The 18,175-nt window shown below is 41.4% G+C and overlaps 2 protein-coding genes across 2 annotated transcripts; one reads left to right on the top strand and one right to left on the bottom strand.

The window, feature by feature from the left end:
- Nucleotides 1-137: 137 nt before the first annotated feature.
- Nucleotides 138-2,523, bottom strand: LOC310859593 (dynactin subunit 6-like). The gene is made up of 7 exons (XM_083766218.1): nucleotides 2,437-2,523; nucleotides 2,162-2,226; nucleotides 1,958-2,063; nucleotides 1,247-1,335; nucleotides 1,092-1,139; nucleotides 839-981; nucleotides 138-414 (listed from the first exon to the last, which is right to left on the bottom strand). Exons 1-7 carry the CDS (start codon nucleotides 2,463-2,465, stop codon nucleotides 322-324), a joined length of 573 nt encoding a protein of 190 aa, XP_083622344.1. The 5' UTR covers nucleotides 2,466-2,523; the 3' UTR covers nucleotides 138-321.
- A 513-nt stretch (nucleotides 2,524-3,036) lies between these two features.
- Nucleotides 3,037-17,316, top strand: hgsnat (heparan-alpha-glucosaminide N-acetyltransferase). Its single transcript, XM_083765161.1, has 18 exons — nucleotides 3,037-3,200; nucleotides 4,358-4,485; nucleotides 4,574-4,710; nucleotides 4,997-5,115; nucleotides 5,292-5,361; nucleotides 5,551-5,620; nucleotides 5,863-5,966; nucleotides 6,410-6,486; nucleotides 6,599-6,629; nucleotides 8,584-8,744; nucleotides 8,963-9,078; nucleotides 9,458-9,579; nucleotides 11,269-11,395; nucleotides 11,893-11,979; nucleotides 12,119-12,196; nucleotides 12,386-12,456; nucleotides 15,594-15,706; nucleotides 16,270-17,316. The coding sequence occupies exons 1-18, from the start codon at nucleotides 3,101-3,103 to the stop codon at nucleotides 16,449-16,451; spliced, it is 1,893 nt and encodes a 630-aa protein (XP_083621287.1). The 5' UTR covers nucleotides 3,037-3,100; the 3' UTR covers nucleotides 16,452-17,316.
- The last annotated feature ends 859 nt before the right edge of the window (nucleotides 17,317-18,175 follow it).

Here is an 18,175-nt window from a genome sequence, read left to right on the forward strand (position 1 = left end):
CGCACAAACCCATAATGTATTTTGTATGGGGGAGGGGAAAAAAAACATGGCTAAAGGTACTGTAAATGTAATTACAGTTTAGTTCTACTTAAAATACCCCTATTCAAATGTAAGTAGTCAATGCAACAACCATTCGCTGCTTTTAACAAGTTAGAATTTATTTAAGTAATATATAAGTGGAAGTAGGAAAATGTATAGGCAAATACAAAACATTTCATATAGTATTCAATAGTCATATTGTGACTAGTTTTGGTGCAAACCAGGCAATACTTTTATACATAAACGGTTTCAGCCCTTAAAACAAGTCAATCAATTATTAGGTTATGCTGTACTGTGGACGGCTTTGACTGTTTTCTTCAAGTGGTGGTAGTTGGGCAAGATCTTCATCAGAAAGTCGAGCTGAAGAGTCTGGGGCTGGAAGAAAGTGGTGCTTTTATTTATTTTATACCTTTTTATATTCAAGAGGCATTTTCCATTTCCAAAGATCTTGATTCCATTCATTCCTCAGGGCATATTGGTACGCTCAGTCACAACATTCTACCAGTATACTGGCAATGTTTTAATTTAGCTGGTTTGCCCAATAAGACAATGGGTAATAACGATCTAAAAACAAAGACATTACTTCACTGGCCTACTGGCAATTTGGTGCTGATCAGCCCAATGGTGTTTGCAAGACTAGCCTTCAAGATTGCTCAGAGGACATACTGTATATTAACCATGAACTTAATCTTGTCTAGTCCAGAGCTGCCTCACCTTATTTCACAATAGTGCATGTGCACAGTTTGCACACACAGGTTTCGGATATAATGAACACAAATGGATGCAGCTATGTATGTACCTGTGGTCTCTCCGTCTGTACTCGTCTCATGCAGCCAGAACCGTAGATTACTGTGTTCTCAGGTATGACCTCACAGGTGTTCACCTGGCAGAAAGCGCCGATGATACAGCCACTAGTTAGGATCACATTCCTCCCGACGTCGGCTGGACAACAAGAGAAGAGCACATTTGATATGGCACACTACGATAATCTTTCATCCTATTATGCAGCGAGTCATTGACTGACACGAAAAGATGCAGAAAGGCTTTCTCACCTTTAGATTCAATAACATTGTTGTCACCAATTTTCATGGCTTGTGATACTGAAGGAGGTTAAGGGCAAGTACATAAGTAGGCACAGCATAAACATACGACCAGGTCCAATGAGTTTCATTCACTGTTACTCTTTTTCAGACCAGTCAAAGGATACCACATCCTACTTCAAATACGTTGTTTATGCCAACGGTCATCGTCTTGGGCTCCACTCCCTCTGAATCAGGTGTGATGTTCTCTGGGTAACTGTTGAGGTGCCAGACAAAATAGCTTGAAATGAATGTATGAAGACAACAAACGGGACCAAATGGAACCTTTACAGACGTGTAACTACAAATATAACAGCCCGGCAGCAAACAGGCTTCTTTTGTTTGGTATATCGTATTTTTTTTATTGGCCTAAAATAGTCTATATACATACATTCATGAATCCACTTGCTGACCGGCTGTCAGTATTGAGACATTTTTATAGGGGTTTATATGTGACCCTACCATTAACATCCTATTCCTATATATATATATGGCAAACATGTCAAACTTTCCTTATGCTTTAAGTAGAATGTGACATGTCAAAGTAGGGGGTTTTCATGATTCTGAATCCATTCCAGCATTAGTTTCGCACAAAAAACACTCCTTAGCCGTCATGACAAATGTGATGAGGACAGCACATTTGGGCAAGTGGCTATGGCTGTTTTAGCCCAAGGTCAGTGGATTCATGAATGTATGTATATAGACAATATTTTAGACCTATACCAAATTTCCAACTCCACAAACGCTACTGCCGGACAATAATAACGTCTACAAATATTTGGTTCTATTTGTAGACTGAGTTAAATTAACACAGAACATAAATGATGATTACTAATAACCTATTGATTATGAGAGCTTGTTCCTCTATCAAGTTGCCCTCTCCAATGACAATGGGTCCTGCCTCTGCAATGATGCGAGCTTTGGGATGGACCACCGTCCTAGAGCCTGATCAAAACACAATTAACACATACAGATAAACAAGGATACTTCATTAAAATCGCGAATCTGTTAGTTTAAAAAAGTCAACATAGTGTTTATCTTACCAATAGTAACATCTCCTCGAATTTCACATTCAACACACACCACTGCTCCAGCAGCGATTCTGACGCTGAAAGAAGCGAGAAATGAAAATGTATAACAATGATCATAATAAAAACGATAGACGTTGGGGTTTTTTTGCCAGCACACGCGTTTATATTTAAGATGGCTAACATTACAAGAACGGCTAGTGGTTATTGCTTTTCAGTTCCACTCTATTCTTTATTCTATATGATGTTCACATTGTAATGTAAAATAACTTTTCTTTGGCCTTCATTACCTTTTCTGAATAGTTTGTTTATCAGCCATGACGGAAGCTAGCTCACCCTCATCAACTCCTTCCGCTGAATCCGCTCCCTCGACTCGACAATCGATTTCTTACCCTTGAGATGGCTACGCGTGCGCATGCGATAAAATATAGCATATATAATACAATATTATAATAATTATTATATTACATATTTTAATAATGCAATATCTTCATTCTTTTTTAATAATACAATATTAATGTATTACAAACACAATACAATATACAATACAAAAAAACGACAAATAAACTCTAGTCTAAAACATCCCAGTCTCTATTTTTGTCGGTTTTGTCCCTTCTCTCTCCCACTATATTATAACATCGCGTCACGCAGGCTTCCCCAGGGACTTTCTGCAGTACCTGTGGAAAGCATGGTTTCTATGTGCTGCTCTGTGCTCTGATCCGGTCTAAAGCCCACCTACTGCAATATGCACACACACACATACACCGTTTCCCTATCCGCTCTACCGGATCAGCAACCTGCAAAGTGAACTGACCCCAGTCTGTGTCAAAACAAGGGGGAAACAGTGGAAGTACGTGTGTTATTATGAAAAAAGATAAATCAGAGACACAACAAAAAGACAAGTGTGGTTGGGACGCGGGGAGAAGAGAGGGAGCAGAGGAGGACTGTGCCAAAATGGCTCAACCAAAGAACTATGAGCTGCTTTTTCTTGCAGTGGTTGGTCTGATTGCAGCCGTTTGCGTGGCTCCCCTGGCAGCTGACATCATGTCTTCATGTAAGTGAAGTGTTGGCAGCAGCAGACTGCTAGTTCTACATAACATGGCTACAACTACAAGCCTACATAGATAGCTGTTGTCCGCACTTATCTCATTCTTTTTCATTGATGTCAACTTGAAGGTTAGGCTACATACAAGTTTAATACACTTGCCAGCTTAAATACCAGCAGCAACAAGACACGAGTGGGTTAATTTATCCTTATTGAACCGTCCAGATTCCAGACTACAGCATCGTCATGTGATGTTTGTAGATACCGGTGCCTGTAGCTAAAAACATGTTATGTCTCCAGGAAAGTGGAGGGATGAATGAACCATCTATAGTAGTCAGTCCAATATCGAATGGGCCTCAGGGTTTGAAATTCCCTCCCAGGGAGTTATTGTATCCTCTTGAAGTGGATTGCTGGAACATGTGACACACCGGGTGTGATGCATTGCACACAGGGATAACTTTACTCAACCCCCACACTCACATGCCTCCCGTAAGCCAGTCAGGCCAGTTATTATTACTGCTTGCTTGGCTGCTTGCTGCTTAGTAAGATGGAATAAACAGATAGTTGTTCTTTTAGACCTGAATCAGAAGCATTAAGGTAAGTTTGCAGCTTGACAGCAGATGTACGACTGAAAAGATTAAACGTTAATGTACATTTGCTGTATGTTTACATCTATGACAGCCTGACAGCACTGAAGCATGCGAACTACAGTACCACCAGGCTATGCTTGTTTAGTCCATCCAATATACAAGCTACTGCTATGGATGCATTGCTATTGACAAGAAGGTTGTATGTGTAGCAGAGTGGCTCACAACCCCAGACAGATCTAGTTCTGGTCTGCAGGGGGCTATGGACCAGAGCTGCCATTGCAGCTATGGACCAGAGCTAAGCCAGATCATGACCTAAAAGTCTAATATCTCCCTCGAGTTAGGGGGAATTCCCTTTGGCTACTTGGTTAAGATGTTGGGTGTTGGCTTCCCACGCGGTAGACCCGGGTTTGAACCTGAGCGTTAATTACATTATGTAAACATTGGCTGTACATTTTGGTGTGGTTTGTTGACTGAGTCTTTGTCTCTTTCTAATTTTATTTTCAATGTATGTTTCTGGTAGAAATGTTACGATCAACTAGATTGCATTGCACAGTGTGTATCTTGCCTCTGTTCCAGTGGGTCGTCCTCATCGTCATCAGCAACACAAGTCTGTAACCCTGAAGATGGATGAAGCTTTTCTGACAGTAAACAATGAACTAAGCACTGAGTTGGTGGTGTCCTGGGTGTCAGACCACTGCTATCAGGTAAGAGCTTTCAACAGATGAATATACAGATGAAGGAAAGATAGTAGTTGCGATCAGGCGATTGTGTGACTGTGTGTGTGTGTGTCAGTGTTTGTACCAATCTCTAGGGGTGGTGCCCGCAGTGCCAGGTCCTGGCATGGCCAGCTCAGCGGACTTCATTGTGGGAACACAGCATGGCATTACACTGCAGCTCAACAGCTCCCCTATCAGCCTGGAGCTGTGCACGTAAGTACACTAAAAAGCTGGTTCATTTAATTTCAGCATATCAATGATTTAACTTTATGCAGAAATATATTTTAAAATTTAAATAAATATATATGAACAATGCAATTCTGAGCATCTTGACATATTTAGTTAAAAGGTATATTTAATACTGTGTGTGTGTGTGTGTGTGTGTGTGTGTGTGTGTGTGTGTGTGTGTGTGTGTGTGTGTGTGTGTGTGTGTGTGTGTGTGTGTGTGTGTGTGTGTGTGTGTGTGTGTTGATCTCATGGTTTTGATCTGTTCACCCAGGGTTCCATTCCACTTTTGGGAGTATGGTAACTACTCATTGTGGGTTAAAAATCTGAATGACCCTGCTACTGTTAACTGCACCTTGTTGACCGAAACAGAACCTGTTAACAGCTACATACGTGAGTCTTCTCTTCTCTTCTCTTCTCTTCTCTTCTCTTCTCTTCTCTTCTCTTCTCTGCTCTTCTCTTCTCTTCTCTTCTCTGCTCTTCTCTGTCTCTCTGACACATTAACACCTGCTGCCTACTACAAAATATACATTAATTATATTCAATATATGGACCACATTTCCCCTCAGCTATCTTGATAGCCTTCCTCTTGCTCACTGGCCTCGCCGTTGTATCTGCCATCGGAGGAACAATATTGGGGTAAAACATTTACTTATTTATATGCAAAGTTAAATAAAACGTATATTAAATTAATGTGTTTTTGGCATTCATTTTGATTGCATTTGAGCGCCATGCTACACAGCATGGTAATTGAGACTCCCTGCTTGGTTCTATTACTGTGTAATGAGTAGAAACAGAAAATCATAGTAATTGACTGATTATGTCCAGGCTGGATGTGGTGAAAAGTGCCCTCTTCCGATTGGGCAACACCATGGAGACAGAGAGGCTCATCAACTCTGTGAGTATGTTTGTGTGGTGACTCGTGAGCACAGTAAAACATGATTTAGACAGGGATATTTCTGGAATTGGAACAAAAAGATAGCTGATACATTGCGGAGTAATCATATACTAATTTTATGGTCATGTCCATCACTATTTAAATAGTGCTAACTAAAGACCTGTCCTGTATTATTTATTTTGTTTTTGTTGAGAAGCAGCAAAATATCAGAGCCGATTGATCATTTCTATCCCATCTCTCAGGAGCTGGGCCCCCCAGGAAGGTCAGTGGAGGTAGTTCATGATACCATCCTCCCACCACCGCCGACCCCCAGTAAGAGGCTACGTTCCTTGGACACTTTTCGAGGGTAGGCCCCGCTCCTCTGTCCAGCTCTTCTCACTTTGTTCGTTTAAAGATACTGAAAGGATTACTGGATTGACTGTGACATATTGAGAAATGAGCCTGTGGACCACTGAGTTTAAAGGTTTTCTCTGAGCCACCAACCATGGAGAAACAGTAATTGTTTGTATTATCTTACTTGCATGAAGTAGGGGATCCACTCGTAATTAGTCTTCGCGTGCGGTTAGGGTTAGGTACAGGGTTAGTAATGGGGCGAGTCGGACAATGCGCTGTCGGAATAATGACACTGGCCCGTGAAGTAGAACGGTGAACAGATTATCTTGTCTTTTAAAACCTTTTAGTTCCTTCTTGATTGGTACACTGTATCTCCATGTACCTCACTTACATTATTTGGCATAATGGTCAAATCGATAAATAAATGTTGTGTAATAAATACATATTTCATCTCAGAATCTCCTTGGTCATCATGGTGTTTGTGAATTATGGAGGAGGACGATACTGGTTCTTCAAGCATGAGAGCTGGAATGGTGAGCACACAATTTTCGGTTCTTTCAAACCTTGTCACCAATTATTCATGCCAGAAGTGGTTGTTTGTGGAATTGATGGGCAAATCTGTTATCTCAATTTGTCTCTGTACAGGCCTTACTGTAGCTGACCTGGTCTTCCCATGGTAGGTTCACTTTTTTTTTAAACTCCCCCAACTCCCCTCAGCACTTATGAAAAGGTTCCTTTGTTCTACAGTTTTTGAGCTACTGTATAGGCCAATGTATACTTGGACGCAAGGGGCCGCAACTCTGCATCACATACTGTAAAGTTCAGCATCTGCTCATGGCCATGCTACATACACATGCATGCCATATATTAAAGTGCGGACAATTACACTGACTGCACATGTAGCCTAGAAAAGACAAATGTATTACTTTACCGTACTAACGGTATATTATGTTGTTCCGTTGGCAGGTTTCATAAATGGTATGAAACATGACAATATGACAATATGAAACATGACAATATGACAATATCAGTTTAAAAAGCAGATGGCTTGCACACATCCACTTCTTTGCTGGTGCTGGACAAAAGGTAGATACATACAGGGAAGGAGTGGTCCGCACACAGTCTTTGCTCCAACAGTGTTTATTGTTTTAAAACACCATTCTCAATCAAGACACAACGTTTCGGCCGTGAATGGCCTTCATCAGGTGATAGTAATCAGTATATGATAACCTCCCTTATATAGTGGTCGTCACGTCAGGGCAGGTAATTTTCAAACACCATAGAGTGATAAAATAAGTTGAATCACCACCACAACAAGCAAGTTCACAACATTATGACAAAGTTTAAAACTGGCTGGCATTTAGCTTGTTACAAACTGTTTAAATATTTCTTTAATATTTTTAAATATTTGAAATATTTGAAATATTTTTTACATTTGAGATTTTGCAATTTTTTCATTTAAAAATATTTAAACAGTCGTAAACTTTGTCGTAATGTTGTGAACTTGCTTGTTGTCGTGGTGATTCAACTAATTTTATCACTCTATGGTGTTTGAAAATTACCTGCCCTGTTGTTAACCAGTCACGTGACGTGACGGCCACTATACAAGGGATGTTATCATATACTGATTACTATCACCTGATGAAGGCCGTTCACGAAAAAAACACAATGCAAACCTGAAAAAAATACTACTTGTTGTTTTGTTGAAGGAATTTATTAGCCAAGGTCAGAGTATATCTGTAACGCACAGAAATAATTGTCTAAAAACTCACCTCTTCCGACTCCACCTTAGCCCGTAGCACTTGCCCTAGCCTTGAAGACCTTGCAGGCTCATGCAAAGGCTAAAATATGCAATTTAGATGGCATGTAATGTAGACGGATGCCAGGTCATTATTGATCTGGTATTCTATAGCATTGTATAGTTTTTATAGTTTCAGGTCAGGGACCAGAGTTGGTCGGCAAAGAGAGACAATCATTAATTCTAGGGCTAGGCCCAAAATAATAAAGACAAATTGAACTTAAGTGTACATCAAGACTGACCTAACCAAAATAAGATGACTATTTATATGCATTTGATTATTATGTGTTGTTCTTGGTTATTGTAAGTCTCTCTGGATTGACAGTGTCTGCTAAATGCCTAAATTGTAAATTGTCACAAAATAGGATTAACTAAGAGAATAGACCTCTTGCCAGGGCACGGCTCCTTCAGGACATTGGGTTGTGCTTTGGATTGAGTGCAGCCCATGATTCTGTTACTCTTGAACACATGCACGTGCGTGTCTGCAGACACCAAGCTGTATATTAGAATGTGTAGGAGGGTAGACTGTAGAACTTTACCGCTGAACCAGTGTTGAACAACAGACTAACACTAAAACATTCCAGGTGACTAAAATGTGACTAAAACGAAATGAAAACTATTCAAAAGACTGACTAAAACTAAACTCCACACTGCGCTGAACCGCTGTACGTGGACCCTCCCTGGTCGCGCTTTTAGATCAGGCCCTAACAAGTCCTCTGCTCAGCCCACTGTGTGCATATCTCATTTCCTCTCTCTCTCTACACTTTCTATCCCCCTTTCACTTTCTCCTCACTTCTCCCTTCCCTATGTTTCACCCACCCCACACCCGAAGGTTTGTGTTTATAATGGGGACATCAATAGCCCTCTCAGTCAACTCTGTGCTGCGCAGAGGCACATCTCGAGCTACTTTACTGTGGAAGACTGTGTGGAGGAGTCTGCAGCTCTTCATCATAGGACTCATCATCATCAACCCTAACTACTGCCAGGGACCCTGTGAGCACAGACACACACGCACACTACTTCTGTAGTACTGTAACAATCTCAGCCACATTCACCCGTCTTTTACTGCATTTGCTTGTGTTGCCTGTATAGGCATGTGTGTGTGTGTGTGTGTGTGTGTGTGTGTGTGTGCGTGTGTGCGTGTGTGTTTGCTTGTGGCTGCAGGTAATGTGTACTATGTATGCTCATACATACTCTGCTCTCGTCTGCAGTGTCGTGGGACAACCTACGGATCCCAGGTGTGCTGCAGCGACTGGCCTGGTCATACCTGGTTGTAGCCTGTCTGGATCTGTTGGTGGCCAGGACTCGCCTCGACAACCTGCCCATGGTCAGTCAACCACTGTTGCTTACCCTAAGCTTTTAACCACTTAACCAAAAAACAAATTATTCCGGAAATACTCGATCCACAAGCTCGCAGCCCATTGCAGTGTGACATTCAAAACAGTTTCTAATTTGTTTGATTTTGTTTTGGCCTGATGACATGCCCAAAGATGGAATGCCAAGATTAACGTGGTTAATTTTCTAGCACATGTATAGTATAGATTAGAATATTGCTTCTGTGGCTATGAAATGAAAGGGTATAGGTTTTCTGACATTCTTACAAAGTTATTATTATTATTACAGTAATCTTGTGATTTATTTATGATAGATGCTTTGTTTATAAGCGTGTGTGCTGCTTAGTCCAAACTCGCCTCTTCATTTCCCAGGATGCTTGGTGGTACCCTGGCTGTGAGATTCTACTTTACTGGCCTGCCTGGGTGTGTGTGATCGTATTGGAATGCATCTGGCTTTGCCTTACCTTCCTACTCCCTGTTCCTGGCTGCCCAACGTGAGTCAGACATGAGTGTGTGCACATGCATGTGTGTGCACATAAAGTTTTGTGTTGTATGTATGTGATGTGATGTAAGAGGAACATTGGGCAAGTGACATAAGAGATGCGGGCAAGGCGTGAATCTCGTTTGCGTCCGAGCATAGGCATGGTCTGGGCATGGTAATGCCCCGCCTGCCTCTGATTGGCCTACCGACACTGCCCGTCTTGACTGTCCTCCGAGATGTGAGGTTACTCCGTGGTGGGAAATAATACAAGAGAATGACAGCTTGGCACGCGCGACAGAATGCAGCCTTGTAACTAACTTGTACGTTTTATTTTGTAGAAGAGCCTGAGGCAAACTAATATTGTTTATGCCGTTTGCTTTGATGGAATAATTGATTGAACATGTACGCCGTAATATGATTTGATTTGGGTGTGTTCAAAATAAAGTGTTTGTGTTGATTGTGTAATTTATTTGTATGTGTAAGTAAACGGGAAACATTGTACTGTAAAAAGGTCTGTTTTCCCTTCACCTTTATCCTTTTTAGTATAATATAGTATTAGTTTACTATAATGCACGATAATCACTAACACTTTATTTAGAAATACACACCACCCAAATCAAATCATAGTACAAGGTACACGTGTGTTCAATCAATTATTGATTGACCTGACGAAGGCCACAGAGGCCGAAACGTTGTTTTTACCCCGCCTTGTTAAATATTGGGAGCTTTCAAAATGGTGTGCAGACTTATTCTTCCTTTTTTATTTTTTTGTTCGAGCACCCGTTGAATTTACCCGGGATGTGCGTGCACCTCCTGACCACTTCAATCAATTATTCCATCAAAGCAAACGGCCTTTTCTACAAAAATAAAACGTACAAGTTACAGACGGTTCTCTTGTATCATACCGCTATATCCACCTCGGAGGACAATCAAGACAGGCAGTGTCGGTAGGCCAATCAGAGGCAGGTGGGGCGTTGCCATGCCTATGCTTGGACGTTAACATCATTCCGAAGGCTGCTTTTGAATCATGAAACTTTCACCATCTAGTTACAGTTTGGAAATTGTGTGCAACTTGACAGTTGCACAAAGAAATTAAAAAAGAATCAGTCATGTGAAACAAAATAGTTTTCTCACTAGATAATATCATCTTTTTCCTAGATGATATAATTTCATCCAGCATGTCATTTTTTCTTCTAGCACTGGCAGAGCAGTAACGCTTGTTTATATGTGAGAGGGGGGAAAAACAACCTACAATAAAATGGCTAAATGGGTGTCGTGAATGAAAGGCTGTCGACTTGAAAGAGTAGCAAAGAGGGAGAGTAACCAAACCTGGGCCTGAATCATCAGTGAACAGTGAAGACATTAGATTTCCGAATCTATGTACAATAATGTAATGGATGTTGAAATCAAGCACTGGCTAGTGCATTCAACTATTTTCACAAAGTTGAAATGTGTGCAGCTGTTAGCGACTTAGTTCCAAACAACCGCCAGGAAAGCTGGAGAGGGATTTGCACTACTATGCTCAATGCAACTTGGATTAAACTAAGCTTCAAACGGCTAAAGCTGCATGACGTTTACCATGTAAAGAGTTTTTAGCCTGACTTTAAGTATGAACAATATTCAACACCAACCTTTTAAAAGAGTTTGGGCATGATTCCACAGCTGAAAAAATAATGGACTCCCCTCCCTTCTTTCTGTACAGTGGCTATTTGGGTCCAGGTGGAATTGGGGACATGGGTCTGTACGCTAACTGCACTGGGGGAGCAGCTGGGTACATTGACCGCTGGCTTCTGGGCGTCAATCACATCTACCAGAACCCTTCCTCCCGGGTTAGTGACCAACTTTAGAAACAAAAACACACTAAGCAATTTAGTCTTAATTATAAGAGGATATGATGAGCTGAAGCATTTCTCTCGCTATATGTTTTGTCATTACTCAGCGGTACGTTTTAACAGTGGCCGTCAGCTTGGCATATTTTCCGGAAATGCATTATTTGTCGAAAGTCGAAAGATAGTTGAAAAGTGGGCGGAGGAACGTGCCCGAAAACATGAAAATATTTTATCTTTTGGAGGACATTGTCTGGCGATAGCCAATGAAATTCATGTGTTGCTTTGTTTACCCTCCACGCAGAACGGTGACAAGTTTCATTATATACAGTAACGCCCACTAGGAGACGTTTTATAGCCCAGAGTCAGTGTTCGCCCGCTGTTAAAACGTAGGGTAAAATTATAAACATTACCAAGTCTGAGGTGGAAGAATAAACTAGAGACTATTATTGTGTTTCATATGTCTACAATAATCAAATTGTATTCACATTTTAATTAAGGTCATTTATGCGACTCACGTGCCATATGACCCGGAGGGTGTTCTAGGGAGTATCAACTCTATTGTCATGGCTTTCCTCGGATTACAGGTTTGTTTTTTCAGTTTCCCCCCCTTCTCTCTTTTTAATCTTCCTCGAGCAGAGGAGATTATCATTAAGGTCGCTGGATCCATCATCAGACTGAATCAATTGTGTTGTGGATGTGTGTTTCTGTTTTTGACTCTGCCAGGCAGGAAAGATTATGTTACACTACAAAGATCTCCATTCAAAAATAATGTCAAGGTTCCTCGTATGGGGCCTCGTGCTGGTAAGCAGACTATTTTGCTATATCACATCTGTGCAGCTCATGTGTAAATCCATCTGTTATCTCTTCCAACATACTGACTCGCTGTGTGAAAGCAGCCTGTGCCTTTTCTCAAAGGGGTGTATGCACTTGGTTTTTCTGTGAAATGTGTCCAACTCTTGTTGAGCCACGGCGTATTTTTGTGTTGCACAGGGAATCCTTTCAGCTGTTCTTACCCTATGTTCCAGAGATCAGGGCTTCATTCCTGTCAACAAGAACCTATGGTAAACCCACTTGTATTAGCAGTGTGACTTGTATTAGCAGACACTACGAGACATTTTTTCGTACAGGGAGCAAAACATTTAGAAAACATATATCAATACATGCCCAGCTAGATGTAGTTTGCAATAAACATTTCCTTTTTAGAAATAAATATTTCTTGACTGATTTTTATTTTATTTAAATATACATAAAAATATGTTTCTAGAATTTTGGACACAGGATTCTTTGGCTTTGTGTCCCAACTCCCAAGTGGCCAGTGCACATAGAAAATAAATTGCGACAATCCGGGCGCTCAAAGTTAAAAAGAGGAAAGCCTTTATTAAATAAAAAAGGCAACAGACAACATGTTTCGATCATAACTGGTCTTTACTCTTCATCACAATTTACAATTTACAATTTACAATTTAGGCATTTAGCAGACGCTCTTAATCCAGAGCGACTTACATTTAAGCAAGAACAAAGCATGGGAATACATCACATAAAAAGCATTTATCATGAAACATGCGTAAGCTAAGAAAGTAACAGTGGAATATTTATATAGTGAAACTATACATACACTATACATATAAACTATACATCTTTACTACTATGCTATATATGTGTACTATGGCGTGCTATGACTACATACAATACAATTACAGTGCTGTCTACATAACATGCTATAAGTCTGTATCAAATGCTATATAATCCAACAGAAATGCTATCTAAGGGTTTAGGGTAAGTGCTAAGGGCCATGATGGAGTCTGAAAAGGTGGGTTTTCAGGCTACGGCGGAAGATTGGGAGTGATGCTGCAGTTCTGACTGCAATGGGAAGTGCATTCCACAGTTTTGGAGCCAGAAGGGAGAAGAGTTTGGGACGTGTGGAGCGTTGTCCCGGCGTTTTTAGTGAGGGTACTTCCAGCTTCCCTGCGTTGGCTGATCTGAGTGCGCGGGAGGGTTTGTAGGGTTCAATCATACTTGTAAGATATGGGGGAGCCATACCTTTGGTTGCTTTGAATGCCAGCATCAGAGTTTTGTATTCTGTGCGGGCAGCGACCGGGAGCCAGTGGAGGGAGCGGAGCAGGGGGGAGACATGTGAGAATTTTGGCTGGTTGAAGACCAAGCGAGCTGCTGCATTTTGGATCAGCTGGAGAGGCTTAAGTGCACATGCTGGTAGGCCAGTAAGGAGGGAGTTACAGTAGTCGAGTTTTGATAAGACTGTTGTCTGGATTAGGAGCTGGGCTGATTCCTGGGTGAGGAACGGTCTAATTCGTCGTATGTTATAGAGTGTGAACCTACAGGATCGAGTGACAGCTGTGATGTGAGGAAGGGAGGGGACCAAGTACAGATCCCTGTGGGACCCCAGTTTGGAGGGTTCGGGGGGATGATAACAGACCTTTCCAGGAAACCTGGTAGGTCCGGTCGGTGAGGTAGGAGGAGAACCACTTTAGTGCCGTTCCACCGATGCCTAGCTCCGCTAGGGTGTCTAGGAGCAGCTGGTGGTTCACTGTGTCAAATGCTGCTGATAGGTCTAGGAGAATCAGTACTGCAGAGTGGGAAGCAGCTTGGGCAGCATGTAGTGCTTCTGTGACTGCCAGCAGGGCAGTTTCTGTGGAGTGGGCCTTCTTGAATCCGGACTGGTTGGGATCCAGCAGGTTGTTCTGTGAGAGATGGAGAGAGAGCTGTTTGGAGACGACACGTTCAATGGTTTTAGAAATAAATGAAAGGAGTGATACCGGTCTGTAGTTCTTGACATCTGAAGGGTCAAGGGTTGGTTTTTTGAGGAGTGGTGTTACTCTGGCTGACTTGAGGGCAGATGGGACGCAGCCTGAGGTTACTGAGGTGTTGATGATGGAGGTGATGAAGGGGAGCAGATCAGGTGCGATGGTTTGGTCTCATCAGGGAGAGAATGAAGAGCATCACCAAACACACTCATTGTATAGCAACAAGAAACATAGCTTTGCAATGAATGCAGGTGTCAGAAGCACGTGAGTCAGCCAATCAGTTAATACATAGGTAATTACTACTAATTACATGGTTATGCATATAGGCACACACGTGTGTGTGTGTGTGTGTGTGTGTGTGTGACAGCCCTGAGGCGGATAATAAAATGGCAAAAGCTATACTCTAAGCATCAAATATTCAGCAAAAGGAAGAACAGTGACTTTATTACAAATCATGAAAAAGCACATTATAATCAATAAAAAAGTAGAAAAAAAGCTAAAGAAAACACATGAAGTCAATATCTTCATTTAGGCCAGGAGGGGTGAGAGTGTCCAGAAGAAGCCGAAGAGGCATTGGCTGAAGTGTCTAACTATATTGTAATTCATATTGTTGATGCAGATAACGTATTTATGTTCAGCCAATCTATTACGGAGGCGGCGCTTTGTCCTGCCAACATAAAAGATATTAGGACAGGTACATGTCCGGCGATATATAACGTGGGTGGTGTTACAATGAATAAAGTCATTAATCTGTGTTTTAAAATCAATAAATGATTAGTTCTGTGAGACATTGGAGCAGTGGGGACAATTCATGCATTTGAACATGCCAAATGGTTTGTTAAGCCAAGTCTGCTTTTTAATAGACGGAAGGTAACTATGCATGAGTTTATCCCTCAAAGTGAGGGCTCTTCTGAAGGAGAAAATAGGGGGGTTCACGGAACAATCCTCTCAGGGAGGGGTCACTCTCCACAATGAACCAGTTTTTATTTTTATAATGCGTTGAATATGTGAAGACATGCTACTATATTGGGTGACAACAAAAGGGCGTTTCTGTTCGGTTGATGCCAAGTGCTTTACTGCCTTCCCGAGCTACAGTACATTAACCGGCTTATAGCCTCTGTCTTTAAATCTGGTGGTCATGTCGACTAACCTGAGATTGCGGCAGTATTGAGTTCACAAGTTCCCTGGAGGAACTCACTGCTGCCGCCATCTGGCGGAGTCAGGTAAGAGGTTAAATGTCTGGCAGCTTTCTGACTAAAGTCACTGTCGCATATACAGTGTACTGTAGACGTTGAAACTGCCCGAAAGGGATGTTTTTTATAAGATGGCGTGCATATTTATATTTGTCTACCTCAGTAAAGATGTCATACGTGTTCTCTTTGCAGCTGAGCTGATTATGCCTTAAATTGTGCTCTGCATGTCTGTCTACCTTCCAGGTCTCTGTCTTATGTGACAACACTAGCCTGTTTTGCCTATGTAGCACTGGTGCTGGTGTACTACACAGTGGATGTAAAACAGTGGTGGTCAGGAGCTCCCTTCTACTACCCTGGTGAGCAGCTTGCTATAGGCCTGTCACAATTATCACACAATCATCTAATCACAATTATTTGAGATAATCGCAATTATCCCATTCTGGGCGGGAACCCCTTTTGGTGTTTAAAGCATTATGTTATACTTAGCTATTGAAAAATAGCAGATCTACAAGCTCATAGATCATATCATTCTTTGAATTATATATTCTTTTTTTTTGGGGGGGGGGGTTCCCTGGAACTACATATTTTCAGATGGGGGTCCTCGGCCAAATACAGATCAGAATGGGGTCCTTGACATGAAATAGTTTGAGAACCACTGACATAGAAACATCTTTCAGGATTTAGAAGACATTTTGTAGAATCTGGTCTCGGGTCTAAATGGGTTATTGTATCACATTGTGACAAAAATAATAATAATAATAATTGTTAATCGCAATTATTTGTGTGACAATTAATCGTCAAAGTTTGTAATTGTGACGTCCCCAGAATTGAGATTTCTGTTTCGGGGCATGTTTATTGTGTTTTCATGTAGAGTGAGTTCCTTAACCTCACCTCTCCTTGCTCTGTGCTTGTGTTCCAGGCATGAACTCTATCCTGGTGTACATGGGCCATGAAGTGTTTGAGAATTACTTCCCCTTCCGCTGGCGCATGGCCAACATCCAATCCCACGGCGAGCACCTCACCCAAAATCTCTTCGCTACTTCCTGTTGGGTCTTCATCGCCTATCTGCTTTACAGGAAGAGAATCTTCTGGAAAATTTAGGAGAACTTCTACCCACTGTGTCTGGGAGGTTCTGACACAACCAGGCGAACTGTACTTATGATTTATAGTCTTAAGTATTTTGAAAACAGAACGTGGAATTTGTTTCGGCACTGTAGTGTAGCTAGTACTAGCTACAGTATACCGTTTGTTATAGCTGCTTAGATTCAATAACTGTCAGGAAAACCCAACATAAACCTGAGCGTTCACTTTCTCCAAAGAGAAAGACTGGACTAGACTAGAACCAGCTGATTCCTGGACATGGCTGAACACGACTCAGGAAGAACTGGAGGACTGGTCAATTTGAACACTGTAGCGGCAGTACAATTGACAATAATTAATCTGTTTGTTATATAAAATACATGTGGTGACGGTGTACTTGTCATTCCACAGCCAAAATGAGGTGTGTGTGTGTGTGTGTGTGTGTGTGTGTGTGTGTGTGTGTGTGTGTGTGTGTGTGTGTGTGTGTGTGTGTGTGTGTGTGTGTGTGTGTGTGTGTGTGTGTGTGTGTGTGTGTGTGTGTGTGTGTGTGTGTGTGTGTGTGTGTGTGTGTGTGTGTGTGTGTCTCGATAAAGACCTTTTGTTTTGTTGGGGAGAGTGATTTATTTTCTGTTTTTTTTAATACCATGTGACATGGTAGTATAAACAATTTCTGTTAGGGTTAGTGCCAAGCCAAGACTTTGTTATTATAATTGATAAAAGATGTAATGTAAAAAAGATTCAATTCATTAGGCTTTTCCATTGCTCCCGTACCAATGTCTTATGATTTGAAAATGAATGTAAAACATGCTCTTATGTTGTATGCATATGTAAATGACTTTTGTATCAAAATTCTATTACTGTGTTTAAAAGTGTATTTCTCATTTAATATGGTCTTGACAGATGTATTTCACTTCAATATTTTATACATTTCAATTTGTGACATCAAAGGATAATTTAAATAGAACTGACTACTGCATTCTTTTATTTTGTACTTAAGTACAAATTTGAAATACTCAAATTTGTACTTGAGTATTTCCAATTTCCAATACTTCTACTCCACTACATCTCGGTGGCAAATATTGTACTTTTACTACACTACATTTATTTGACAGCTTTAGTTACTTTGTAGATTTGGACCATTATTTATTACAAAACATTACCCACTTCAGCCCTATACACATTTTGGTACATTTGAAAATAGAGAACTGAGCCAGAAGGCAAAGCTCTCTATATCGATCAATCTTCGTTCCTACTCTCACCTATGGTTCATGAGTCATGACCAAAAGTATAAGGTTGCGAATGAGTTTTCTTCGACGGGTGGCTAGCATCTCCCTTACCTTAGAGATAGGGTGACAAGTTCAGTCACAGCAGAGAGACTCTGTAGAGTCACTGCTTCTTCGTTTGGAAATGAGCTTAGTTGGTTCTGGTTAGGATGCCTCTCGGGCGTCTCCCTAGGGAGGTCCTCGAGGCACGTCCCACTGGGAGGAGACCCTGGGGGAGACCAAGGCGCAGTTGGAGGAATCACGTCAACTCACTGGCCTTGGAACGCCTCGGGATCCCAGGAGGAAGTTACTAATGTTGCTCTGGAGAGGGAAGTCTGGAGCTCTCTGGTGGAGCTGTTGCCCCCGCGACCCCACCACGGATAAGTGGTTGAAGAAGGATGGATGAAAATAGCTGATCTACAAGCTTGTAGATCGGCTACTTTCAAAAGATTTTTATACATTTACAAAACTTAAAATGAGACA

Source organism: Protomyctophum parallelum (genome assembly GCF_964188405.1).
Source record: "Protomyctophum parallelum genome assembly, chromosome: 5".
NCBI classification, from domain to species: domain Eukaryota; kingdom Metazoa; phylum Chordata; class Actinopteri; order Myctophiformes; family Myctophidae; genus Protomyctophum; species Protomyctophum parallelum.

Bases quoted from the DNA above. Each gene is read 5' to 3' on its own strand.
- LOC310859593 (XM_083766218.1), bottom strand. From the start codon at position 2,465: ATGGCTGATAAACAAACTATTCAGAAAAG. The intron at 2,064-2,161 runs GTAAGATAAACA...TGTTTTGATCAG, and splicing joins TCGAGGAGATGTTACTATTG to GCTCTAGGACGGTGGTCCAT. The intron at 415-838 runs GTACATACATAG...ACTTTCTTCCAG, and splicing joins TACAGACGGAGAGACCACAG to CCCCAGACTCTTCAGCTCGA.
- hgsnat (XM_083765161.1), top strand. From the start codon at position 3,101: ATGGCTCAACCAAAGAACTATGAGCTGCTTTTTCTTGCAGTGGTTGGT. The intron at 4,711-4,996 runs GTAAGTACACTA...CTGTTCACCCAG, and splicing joins ATCAGCCTGGAGCTGTGCAC to GGTTCCATTCCACTTTTGGG. The intron at 15,707-16,269 runs GTGAGCAGCTTG...CTTGTGTTCCAG, and splicing joins AGCTCCCTTCTACTACCCTG to GCATGAACTCTATCCTGGTG.